At 40.9% G+C, this 13483-nt stretch overlaps 1 protein-coding gene across 7 annotated transcripts in view; it reads right to left on the reverse strand.

Annotated features, from left to right (window-relative positions):
* Positions 1-13483, reverse strand: part of Ide (insulin degrading enzyme) — a 96473-nt gene that overhangs the window by 41870 nt on the left and 41120 nt on the right. For all 7 annotated transcript variants that reach the window (XM_034500869.2, XM_034500855.2, XM_076919807.1 and 4 more), the window contains 4 exons: positions 7915-8037; positions 5273-5385; positions 4697-4859; positions 36-128 (listed from right to left, as the gene is read on the reverse strand). In XM_034500869.2, the coding sequence (XP_034356760.1) occupies positions 36-128; positions 4697-4859; positions 5273-5385; positions 7915-8037 (492 nt within the window). The remainder of the gene's footprint in view (positions 1-35; positions 129-4696; positions 4860-5272; positions 5386-7914; positions 8038-13483) is intronic.

Here is a 13483-nt window from a genome sequence, read left to right on the forward strand (position 1 = left end):
TGAGAAATTAAAAAATAAATCCAATTAATACTTACATAACCCTTCTTCAGTTAAGTCCACATTAATGATAAAAAACATAAAACCTCGGGCTCCTTCCTTCTGTCCACCAACCAGGGTATTTACCCAGCCTGCAATATTCAAAGAAAAGGACAATATAATTAAATGTGTGGCTTTTCTCTTTTTTAAATTGTATGTATTACTGTGTGTGCATGGAGTATATACATGGCACACACATGTCAGAACATAAGGTGGACAACTTTGCAGACTCAGTTCTATGCTTCTAGCTTTACGTGAGGTACAGCGATCAAACTCAAGTCGTTCAGCTGTGATGTGACATTATGCCAGCCCTGGCTTCTTCCATAACAAGAGATTTCTGAAATGCTCATACTAGAGCATTTAGCATTTAGAGGATGTAGCTCAGTAGCAGAAGGCTTAGTTATAGGAAACCCTGGTTTCAAACTCGAACACTACGCGTGCACACACAGAACCCCTAAGTTTTTGTTTTTGTATTTAATATTTTAAAAATACTAATTTTATTCATTTATATGAGTATGTATATTCACACAAGTGTAAGTTATGGGCATTTATGAGCTGCTTTGAGAGTGCTAGGGTGAAAACTCTGGTTTCCCGTTAAGGCCACAAGCACTCTTAAGCTCTAAGCTATCTGTCCAGCTCCAACATTAAAGAATTTAATTTTATTTTGTGTACATGTGAACTCACACATGTACCACAATGTGCAAGTAGAGGCCAGAGGACAACTCTTATAAGGTGATTTCCTCATGCCACCATGTGGTTCCCAGGATGTGAACTCAGATCATCAGGATTGGGAGAAAGCACTTTATTGGCTGAACCTTGTCACTGGGCCATGGGGAGGAATGGTTTTCTCCACCTTTAGTTCTTTTTCTATTTTCATGTGTGCATGTGTACTAATGTATTTCTACATGTGTATGAGCACAGATGTGTGGATGCACATACATTTAAGGGGCCACGGTTGATGTGCAATCATCCTGGATCATTCTTATACCTGATTCATTCAGGCAGGGCACTGCCTTCAAACACAGAGCTCACTGATGTAACTAACTAGTCTCCCTAGCAGTTCTGGGGAAGCTGAAATTACCAGTGGACACTGGGCTCTGGGAATACAAATGCCAGTGCTCATGCTTGTATGGCAGGAGCTTTAACCACTGAGCCATCTCTCCGCCCCTAGTTTTCTAATTGTGCGCTGTGTGTGTGTGTGTGTGTGTGTGTGTGTGTGTGTACCACTACCACATCCAACTAACATCCATACCATTCATGTGAAGAAATTAAGAATTAAAATTGGCCAGGCAGTGGTGGCGCACGCCTTTAATCCCAGCACTTGGGAGGCAGAGGCAGGCAGATTTCTGAGTCCAAGGCCAGCCTGGTCTACAGAGGGAGTTCCAGGACAGCCAGGGCTACACAGAGAAACCCTGTCTGAAGGGAAAAAAAAAAAAAAAAAAAGATTTAAAATTGACCCTGTAGGAACAAAATTAGCTCAGAAAGCAAATCAATTCCTGACAAGAATTAGACATGTGCTTAAATGTGTACAGTAACACACAGTAGGTCCTTGAGAAGACTTTGGAACTCATCTCCTTCCTAGATTCTAAACCTTTCTAGTCTAATGGATCAAAGCAGCTAAATAAACAATATGTAAAGAAATGGTTGGGAAAAAAAAATCCATCATGGGCTTTTCTTTATTGCTTTGAGACAGTTCCGTTGTGTAGCCTAGCCTGGTCTTGATCTACATTGTTGGGAGCTGACTTAAGTAGAAATCGGCTAGATCAACTTTGCAGCCATCTGGAACCATATACCCTGATGAAAGACTTGGTTGTCAAAAGCCTGTAACAGCTGAAGCACACTCTGATAAATATATTGTTTATCCCACATAGCTTGTTTTGCTGTTTAGTGACCTCAGCTGTATGGTGCACGTGGTAAAGTGTTTTCACCTGTGTTCTCCTGTTTGCGTATATAAATACCTCAGCATTCCCTTCAATAGGGGAGACATGAGAAAATAGAAGAGACTGAATCATACCCTGTCTTGTCTCCATTCTTCGCGTCTCTTGCCCCAAGAGCCACACTCTCTCCCGAACAGAGCACTTAGCCCCAAAAGTGTTGAGGCAAAGTGTTGAGGCAGAATGTGGGCCTCAACATTAGTGGCGCCCGAACAGGGACCCCAGTAAGCGGGATACAGTGGAAGACACCCTGCGCTGGAGAACCAGTAGACCGACAGAGTCTCAACGTTAGAACTCCAGTAAGTGGGATACAGTGGAAGACACCCTGCGCTGGAGAACCAGTCGACTGACGGAGCTGGCTGAATTCGGAAGTGAAACAAAGGTGATTGCATAGTAACAAAAACGGGGCAAGAAATAAGTAAATAGAAACAGATGAAAAAGGATTTAAAGATGCAAGGAGTAAATTGCAGGCTGCTCTGAGTCAAGAGAGCCAAACAGATAAAGGTTATAGTAACAAAAACGGGGCAAGAAAAAAATAAGCAGAAACAGATGAAAAAAGTTTTAAAGATGCAAGGAGTAAATTGCAGGCTGCTCTGAGTCAAGAGAGCCAAACAGATAAAGGTTATAGTAATGAAAATGGGGCAAGAAATGAGTAAAAACAGATGAAAAAGGCTTTAAAGACGCGAGGAATAAATAGAAGGCTGCTCTAGACAGAGAGCTAAGCAGAATGATAATGTTAATTGGTTTAACTTTCAAAATGGGTGTGATTCTGAGTTAGTTATATTTTTCTGGATAAAAACTCAATGTAAAGGTTTTTCTGGTTACTGGCTTAAGGAAAGGCTAATTTGGGAAAAAAGGTTTTTCTATGAGTTTTCTAATGAGGTCATTAAGGTAGTAGTTATGTCTTCCAGAATTATATGGATCAGACATGACAGAGGTAGGCCTCCAGAACACTAGATTTCAGAGAATCAAAATAATTATCTTGATACTAAACCTTGTTTTGAGATTTGTATATTGCAGAATACACAGCTTTGGAGAATGAATCTTATCACCTGCATGTTCACTGATGCCCTGGACTTCCAGCTGGATGTAGTTAAGACAGACTTCAGATGCTTATCAATTTACCCTTCCCCTCATTCCTCTTCTAAAATCTCAACGCCCATGTTCAGCTTGAAGAAGTTAATGAAGAGTCGGCGCCCCAATTCCCTGGACTTGGGGACTGAGGTGGTTAATATTAGTCTGTCTTTATCTGTATAATTGTTACTAAGCTGATGCAAAATTCAAGGATTTCATTGGTATAAATTTGTGGGTACAAGGCTTAGACCTTTCACTTCTCCAACAGGGGAAGTTGTGTGTTGCCTTAAAGAGTGTTGCTTTTATATCAACGGTTTAGATATTAAGTCTCTTGTCTTTCGGGTTCATGCTGTTCAAACTGATGGCTTTGGTACGGCAACAGATAACAAATGAAACCCATACAGGTCCGCTATTACAGGCTGGAAGTAGGGGACTCTGAAACCTCTGTCATCAAGATTGACAGGGTTAACCCCTAACTTGCGTGCTAAGCCGGTTAGCCAATGACGGGTAAGAGAGCATATCGAGACCCTTGCCCCTAAAATAAGGGAGGCCTCATCATCTTAAGTGAGGCTGGGGTCCTTTGCTCCAACCTAGGACAGGCACGGTTTCCGTAAGTTTTCCCAGCCTTCCCTTTTGAAAATTTAAAAAGGGGGACCTGTTGGGAGCTGACTTAAGCAGAAAGCGGCTAGATCAACTTTGCAGCCATCTGGAACCATATACCCTGATGAAAGACTTGGTTGTCAAAAGCCTGTAACAGCTGAAGCACACTCTGATAAATATATTGTTTATCCCACATAGCTTGTTTTGCTGTTTAGTGACCTCAGCTGTATGGTGCACGTGGTAAAGTGTTTTCACCTGTGTTCTCCTGTTTGCGTATATAAATACCTCAGCATTCCCTTCAATAGGGGAGACATGAGAAAATAGAAGAGACTGAATCACACCCTGTCTTGTCTCCATTCTTCGCGTCTCTTGCCCCAAGAGCCACACTCTCTCCCGAACAGAGCACTTAGCCCCAAAAGTGTTGAGGCAGAATGTGGGCCTCAACACTACATAGCCCAAGCTAGCCTTGAACTGGTGATCTGACTGCCTCAGCTTCAGAAAGGTGGGGTTACCGGGATGTGCACTGCACACAGCTGGGCTTTTACCTTTTTTTTTTTTTTTTTAAAATTACTTATTTTATGTACATGAGTACACTGTCACTCTCTTCACGACACACCAGAAGCAGGCATTGGATCCCATTACCGACAGCTGTGAGCCACCATGTGGTTACTAGAAACTGAACCGGACCTCTGGAAGAGCATGCGCCATCTCTCCAGCTGGCTTTTACCTTTTTCACCTCTTCTTCATTTATAGCATGGCTGAGTATATGGCTCAAGAGTAAAGCACTTGTCTAGCATGTAGAAAGGTCTGGGTTCAATTCCAACATGTATGATGATAACTTTTAAAACAGCTCACTCTCACTCATCAATGAATACTAAAGGGTAAAACAGATTTGTGAAAAGGAGTCGAAAACAAGAAGCAGACACACACTAACAATGACCACCTTACTCAAACTCCCAACAGTGTATTCCAAAACCCTTCCTTCCTAGGTGACCTGAGGGACCCAGTGAAAGATGGGGGGCAGGGGTGATGACATTCAGAAAGACACTTACCCTTTGACTTGAGTTCTGACAACAGGCTTCCAGGCCCTTCATGCCCAATCAGATGACCAAGGTAATGACCAGGGTTGGACTTGTAGTACTGCTGGAGGTCTGGTATGGGAAACGTCACGTACAGATTCCTAATGTCCTTAATGGGTACTATTTTATAAAGTTGCTGGGGAGAAAAAAAAAAAAGACAAATCACAAAATATCTGTTGCATACAACTTCTACAGAGTGAAATACTTACTAATAATGAAAAAAATACTGATTTTGGTAAATCAGATGCCAGACTGCACAGGAATGATGACAAAGGAATTGGGTTCTCATTCGGTGGATTTTTATATGGGCTAAGTGATCTGAGTTTGCTGCCCTAGATCCTAAGGCTGCTGTGGATCCTTGCCTTCTGGCACTGATAATACTTTTAATAGCCTGCCAAGGTCACAGCTACCAAACTATTCTTAGCATGCAGAGACCAAAACATTTTGGTGCATTTTCACTAATACACATTCCTAACACACATAAAATTTATTGAATTGCCGTGACAGTTACGTTCACAAATGAAAAGTAACAGAAATGTGTGCACGCACTTTAAGATGCTCTTCTTGGAAAGGGTGCTCAGGAAACGCAGGTAAAGGGACGTTTTTATTCTCCACTTCAGAGAACAACTTCACCACCAGATTAGTCAGGTCATCTAAAGATTCTACAAGAAACAAAGATAGAAAACAGAGTTTAACCAATCAGAACTGAAGCACAGACAGAAACGAAGGCCTCAGGACCTTGTGAAATGTCTTATGGTTTTAAAAGGAAAGCCTGAAAAAAAATAGAAAATCCCTGTATCCAGTAAAGATGAAGCAGTCAGAGCCTGCCAGAGGCCCTGTGCAAGCCCGAGAGCTACGTCTCACTCACAGTCACTTCTGCTGTATAGACTCAAATATCCAGACAGTCCTCAGAATGTATTACCTCACACACATCATCCACATAGACTTTCTTGTAATAAATTCAAAGCAAATACCAAAGACAACAGAATACTAGCCTTGTTCCTGGCTGGCTAGGAACTCACTTTGTAGACTAGGCTAGCCTGGAATTCACAGAGATCCACCTGCTTCTGCCTCCCAAGTGCTGGGACGAAAGGTGTGCACTACCACAACCAACAACTACTTAGCTGTATTTAGAAAGGTTTACACAGCCAGACAAAAAGCAGACCAGGCTTGTTTTACGACAAGTGAACTCAAGAATGCTAAAATATATTTGATACAAGAGATGTCAGATGGAGGGGCATGGAGGCATTTACTTATAATCCCAGTTTGGCAGCCAATTTTAGAGGTTTGTGAGTTCTAGGCCGGTCTGGGCTATTTATTATAAGTGTTACACAAGAAAAAAAATGTCAGAGGATATGTTTATCTATTGATGGAACATAAAACTTGAGGCATGGTGGGCTGCCAACTACTTTGTCCACATCAAGTATCAATGACAGTAAAGTCTTTCTACCACTCTCCAGCATTTCTACCATTAAAGTATAAAACCATGTTGGGGTTTCTTTTTTCTTTTAACATGTGCCTGCATGTATGTATGTGTACCACATGCATGCCTGGTGCCCATGGAAGGCGGAAGAATATGTCAAGATCCCCTGGAGCTAGAGTAATGGATACCTGTGAGCCACTGTGTAAGTGCTGGGAACCGAACTCAGGTCCCCTGTAAGAGAAACAAGTACTCTTAAGCACTGAACCATCTCTCCGGCCCCACAATGTAACTTTTTAAAGGTAAGGCATCTGAATAATACTGCCAGTCCGACTTTCCCACTAAGCTGAGAGCACCAGAGCCCAGAGAACTGAGTCTCTTCTAACTGTGACACTAGTACTGGGTAACTTCAGTGTCTATGTTTGATCACTACTTATTTGCCAAATGTTTGGATGGTATTTGCTGCTACAGCCAGAGGAACAGCTACAGCAAAGCCAGAAAACAATGTTTTTGTCCCTTTGTAACAGAGACCCTTCCACATGGCTAGTCTTCCTCTTGTCCCTAAAGAAAACATGAATCATCTATTGATCCTAGGAAGAGTGTCCTGATCAGGAAAATGACACATCGGATGTTTTCGGACCCTTACTCTATCACCTCCACTAAATCAAGAACACTGAGGGCGGAGCTCATGCCTAATTTAGCTAATGCTTAGTGTTTATCCAAAACGGATTGACAGACATCATCGTGCATTTTATCTAAGATACAAACCAGCTTTTATGTACCTAGTTTCTAGGACTGAGCTCTACATATCCACTAGTACAGAACAGTCTACGAATCTTTAGTATGTTTAGTTACATTTATTTCCATGTATGTGAGTGTGCCTGCATGTGGAGGCCTGAAGAAAACCTCCAGCTCCCATCGCTATTTCACAAATTCAAAGTTAGATGTTTAGAAAAGTGCCAAATCTCATTGGCTCACAGCCACAGGGTTAAGCAGGCAGTGGGTCTGGGCTTCCAAGTCAGGCTGTTGGTCTCTATAAAGTGTGAATTCTAACTGCTATACCACACTCATACACTTTTAGTATCTGTTTTTCCATTCTGTCTTGTATCCAACCCATATTTAATTTTAGGCCAAGTTCCCATTTATAATCTCAAGGCTTGGGGGCAGGAGCAGGAGCAGAAGCAGGAGGATTACCACAAACTTGAGGCCAAGCTGCTCTATGCAGTCTGACCCTGCCTCAAATAACAATAAAAGTAAACTGCCTTCAGAAGGACTAGAGCAACTGAAAGTCCCATTTACCACCAGCAACACAGAACAGCAGCCACTTCCAGAGGTAGCGCTGCTCCAAGCACGCACAGCGAGGACAAAACCCAATAGGGAAACACGTGTGCTCACTGAGCCACACCTCAAAAGGAGCCTCTGCTGTTCAGATACTTCCTCCCTTCTCCAGGGTCTGTTTTCCTCTCCTTTGCAGATCCCTGACTGCTATAAGGTCAATCTGGCACTCTTCACCGTGTATCTTGTCCCTGCTTTTACACATTTAGAAAACGCACTAGTAATTCCCATGTTCTTCAGGTCTCCAGTTAAAGCTCTCTAAACTTCTTTTTGAAAGACAGTTCCTTTAAGTAAAATTCCCATTTGTTGATCATTTTCAAAACTATAAGCAGGTAAACACCTGTACCTAGATTCTTCTAATATTTTGTAAATAGTCAAAATGGACAAAAAACAAAAAACATTCCACAGATGGTCTGAAGTTTTGAGCAGTTCTTACCTCTACCTAAAACACAAATTGCCATCAGATTTGAGGAATAATACGTGGAGTGAAATTTCAGGAGTTCTTCCCTTACATCAATGCCTTCTTGGTTGGGCCGAGTCTCTAGAGTATATTTGTTTCCTAAAAAAATGAATGAAAAGGTATTTCTTAGAAAAGGCAAAAATTTGTGAACCTTATAGTTTCATTATTACTGACATTGCTATAAGGTGAACTTAAGAAACTAAAACACATTAGCCAACTCTGTTTGAACATGAATAAACAGGGCGGAGCAATACAGTAAAAATAGATTATTATTAATTTTGTTTTTTTGAAGTACGGTCTCTATGTAGCTCTGGCTGCCCTGGAATTCAATATGTAAACTAAGCTGGCCTTGAACTCAGGTCTGCCTACCTTCGCCTACACCACTGACTATTTTCAAATAGAGTTTTCCATAAAGAACTAAAAATGCGTCAGGCAGTGGTGGCACACGCCTTCAGTCCCAACACTTGGGAGGCAGAGGCAGGCGGATTTCTGAGTTCGAGGCCAGCCTGGTCTACAGAGTGAGTTCCAGGACAGCCAGGACTACACAGAGAAACCCTGTCTGGAAAAACAAAAACAAACAAACAAAAAAAGACAAAACAAAAAAACTAAGAATGCTATATGAAAGCTTTGCTTCTTGGACTAGACATGGTAGCATTTGCCTACGATCCTACCAGTTAGAGGAAGCTGAGGCAGAAGAATTACAGACTTAGTTTACATAGTGAGTTTGAGGTCCACCTGGGTTAAACAATAAGACTTTGTCTCAAACAACAGCAAACAAGTAGAAAAAGAGCAAATGGGGAAAAGAATCTGCAGGGTGCAGGTATTATAACCATTTTTAGATAAAATGAGACCCACTGACTTCCACTCACACTCACGCTGGTTCTCAATTCCATGTGCATCCTATAATTAACTGAACAGACTTGCTAGGGGAATCTTTGGGGAATTTACCAAGTTACTTGTGGAAAGAAAAGAACGAATTTACTATTCTGAGAAGAAACATTAAATTTGTGATGTGAATGCTCATGGGTTTCACCTAAATTGGGAAAAATAGGATGCAGTGCTATTTTTATAGCTCTGAAGTGATGTACGTGGTATGCTGGTGTGAGCTCTCTTATGAGAGTTAAGGTAAAACCACAAGTCAAAACCAGTGACGTTCTGAGAGACCCTGTAAATTAGGGACTGCTGCTGCAGTGAGATGCAGGAAGGAATCCTGGTGAACCCACATATCACACAAAAGATACATGTATTCCAGATGGTAAAATAAATAAATAAATAAATAAATAAACACTATAGCTAGAAAAGCAGTTTTTAAAAGCTGAATAAATGTTCCTGAAGATCTTTTCCTACCCAAAAATCCACAATCCAAAAATCTAGAGAGCAATGTGAATACAGCCGAGAAAACAACTACAAATTCTGTCTCCAGACACACACTGTCCTAGGTCGATGCTAATTTAGATAGGGGTCACTTATACCAAATTATAATGCTGCCACTTGGATCCTGAATCCTACATGGCTCAGCCAATACTGAAGCAAGCCCTAGCTCTGACTGAAGACATCTTGCACCCTAAGTCTGCTGGGAGAGAGCCCTGCCTTGGCTGGCATTCTGGACAATGAGGAATTCTTGTCCTGCCTCCATCAGGTGAAACAAAGTAACTGGAAAGGCCTCCAAACCTGTCAAAGGAGTCACTTACTTTATCTGTAAAACAGGAGATTGATATGGAGACGTGCCCAGTGGTGAAGGGTGAGGATCGATCCCTGACTCCTTCACGTTCCCACTGTGACAGACATCTTAGGTTGTTACAGAGATTTAGAAATGAAAAAGGGAGGGCTGTGGATGAAGCTCGGTGGGAACACGCTTGTCCAGCGTGTCCTTGGCACATCCTCAGCACCACAAGGAAAAGAATGTGATGCACAAGAGAAGAGGGCTTTGAAATTGTAAAATCCATTAAAAACAGTGTATTTTCATTATAACAACCACATTAAGTTTTATTTAATACTACAAAAAGTATACAAACTTAGTACTAATGTCTGCATATTTTCACTCTAACAACTATTTGAATTGAAGACAAAAAAAAAATCAACCAACTAACCAACCAAACATATAAACAGTATTAACAGTAATTAATTAGTACAATAATTAGTATAATCATCTGTAGCTCCAGTCTCAGGGGCTCTGATACCTTTTTCTGATCTCCTTGGGCACTAAGCACACATGTGGTATACATACATGCAGATAAAACACTTATACACATAAAGTAAGTCAAAAAATTTAAGTTCTTTCAACTTAATATTCTAAAAACCCTGAATACTACAGTTTTTTTATGCATATAAATTTTTCTGGAAAACTTAAAAGGGCAATTCCACTATAAATGGCTGAGTTTATGCAAGTAAAAGAACCTGTTCCAAAAAGAGGACTTCAGGCGACATCTCCCAAGTGGCGTCATCAAGGACCTCCTCTCCCCTTGATTGACTCAGTTCTGGTTTTTTAGTAAAATTTCTAGCTCTCCATAGTTATCCATCCCCAAAAGAAGAGTGTAATTCAATGGTGGATTACTTATTGAACAGGCATGGAGTTCTATACCCAACATCATAAAAACCAAGGAATAATAAACAAACAAACAAATAAATAAATCACAGCACTTGGGAGGCAGAGGCAGGCGAATCCATAGTGTTCGAGGACAGCCTGGTCTACAGAGTGAGTTCCAGGACAGTCAGGGCTACACAAAAAACCCTGTCTTGAAAAACAAAACAGTATCTATATATTATATATTATATAATATATTTTGTATATAATATATATTTTTGTTTTATTACATAAAAAAAATATATATATATGGAAAAACTTAGGAAATAGTAAGGATTAAGTTAGTCAAAAATATATCGAGTGTTTTCACATCCACAAGCGTATTGGATTTTTTTTATCTTTTTTTAAAGATTTATTTATTTTATGTATGAGTATACTGTAGCTATTTTCATACACACCAGAAGAGGGCATCAGATCCTGTTACAGATGGTTGTGAGCCACCATGTGGTTGCTGGGAATGGAACTCAGGACCTTTCCTTTGGAAAAGCAGTCAGTGCTCTTAACCACTGAGCCATCTCTCCAGCCCCCACAAGTGTATTGTGATAATCAAAAAACAAATTAGTTGTCTCTGAAGGATGGCAGGGAACCAACACACTATTTTGGAAATTGGTAAACAAATAAAATGAATCGAGCATTTGTCTTGCTTTTTGTGTAATGATTGTACCGCTGGCCCACCAAATAGTAGAAAAGGGGGTTTTCTATTCATTGCATCTATAAGCTAATAATCAATAGAGAATAACAGAACTAAGAAAATCAGATGTAGGGAGGGAAGACACTGAGGATCAATATTTACTATTTCACAGACAGAGAAACATCACATGCCCAATAGAAGAACATCACTATCATAAAGTTGTCATGTTAAAAGTCAAGGGCAGGAAGCCAACTAGCCCAGCATGAGTTCTGCTTGTGTCTGTGACTGGCCCAGTTGGCAGGAGCTCATGCTGCTGTGGTCACTATTTTAGGCTACAGATCATGGCTAGTACATCACTGAATATTTCCACTGAACTTTGTAAAGAATTCAGATAGAGCACTGAGTGGCCAGTGAAGAAAAGCTCTCATCCTATCGATTACACACACTCCACCACACATCACAGCGCTATCCTGTCTCTCTCTGTGATAGGGTACCATGTGACCCAGACTACCTTAAACTCTCTATGTAGCTGAGGATGACCTTGTTTGAGCTCCTGATCCTTTGGCCTCTACCTCCCAAATGCAGCAATTACAGGGTAGACTATCACATACCACCATACGTTTTTTATAACTGATTCTCAGAATAATGTTTCCCTGCTACAAGCCTGAGAGGCTAGGACACTTGATTCTAAGTGGCTTTGACCTAAATATCTGTGACAGCGGTTGGGGGAAGGGTGCAGACTTTCAGCTACAGCAGCCTGGGGGATGTGGACATCTGCCAGCCAGTGCATACATTTGTTGTTTCTTTGTCTCACTGGCCCAACAAATGGTTTTACAATGGAACACACTAGAACTCCGGTTCAAGATATACTCAGGGTAGAAGCTTTGGAACTAGTTTTATATTTTTGTAAATCTAATCAGATTTGGAAGCAGAAGAAATGGCTCAGGAATTAAGAACCCAAGTTCTGATCTTAGCACCCACATCAGGTGACTCGTAATTGCCTATAATTCCAGTTTCAGAGGACCTAATACCCTCTTCTGGTTTCCATAAGCACTCTCATACATGGCACACATAGAACACACAGATAAACAACATAAGTGATAATCAATCTACATAAATGTTATGTTTAAAATTAATTATTCTACCAGGCATGGTGGCACATGCCTTTAATCCCAGCACTTGGGAGGCAGTGGTCAGTAGATCTCTGTGAGTTCAAGGCCAGCCTGGTGTCCATAGTGAGTTCCAGGACAGCCAGGACTGTGTAGGGAAACATTCACTATGTCAAAACAAAAAAATTTAAAACTTAAAAAAATATATTAATGATTCCTTTTAAAGTATGATTTCTTTGTATTCTAAACTGTGTGCACAGCATCCAGTAATAGCACTATATATCTATAAATTGTTTAATTAAAAAAAAATTAATCTGATCCAATACCTGCCATTTTGTGTGAACACCAAAGAGTTAGAATCAAAATGGATAAAGACCTAACAGAAGATTTCTAGGAAACAACACAGAAAAAAATTTCTTGCTACTGGCCATGGCAATGACTTTTATACCATATCACAGATTCAAGCTGCATAAGCAAAATAAATGAAACTACATGAAACTAACAAACCTTTACATAAAAGATCAAAGGAAACCAACAAAACGAAAAGGCTCATGCCTCGTAAAAGATGTGCACATTGCACATGTGACAGTGAGGGAACACCCGACATCTGCACAGAACCCTCACAACTCCGAGACAGAGAACAAGGAGCCTGATCAAATTATGGGCAGGGGAGGACAGATACGGTGGGGGGGGGGGACATGCTGTAACGCCAGCACTCAAGGCCAGCCTGGACTGTGAGACTGTCAGTGTGGGCTGCATGAGCAACACACAACTGTAATCACAGCACTCGGGGAGCTGAGGGGAAAGATTGTGCTTTAAGACCTTGTCTCAAAACCCTAAACAAAAACAAGCCAACAAAAACACAAAACACTCTAGAAAAGCATGCAATAAAAGCCAGCAAGGTGGGAGGAGGAAGAAAAAAAGAGATAGTGATCTTGGAAAATCGTGCCTGATTTGATGCCTGGGAAATCCTGGGTTTGCCTGACTTCCTCACCTAACTTTAACCCTGCTAGTGCAGACAATGCCCTTCACATACTAAGAAATAAAAAATAACTTGCCAAGTAAACATGGCCCCACTCATAATCTTGGAACTTGTTACATAAGATTACATAACAATTTAGAGTACACAACAATTAAGAACATCGGCACCCACAGAAGAAGCACAGCCCCGCCCACAGTCCACCTAAGTGTCGGTCGCCCACACTTTGACTTCTGCTTCAT

The sequence above is a fragment of the Arvicanthis niloticus genome, chromosome 1 (genome assembly GCF_011762505.2).
Source record: "Arvicanthis niloticus isolate mArvNil1 chromosome 1, mArvNil1.pat.X, whole genome shotgun sequence".
Lineage (NCBI taxonomy): Eukaryota > Metazoa > Chordata > Mammalia > Rodentia > Muridae > Arvicanthis > Arvicanthis niloticus.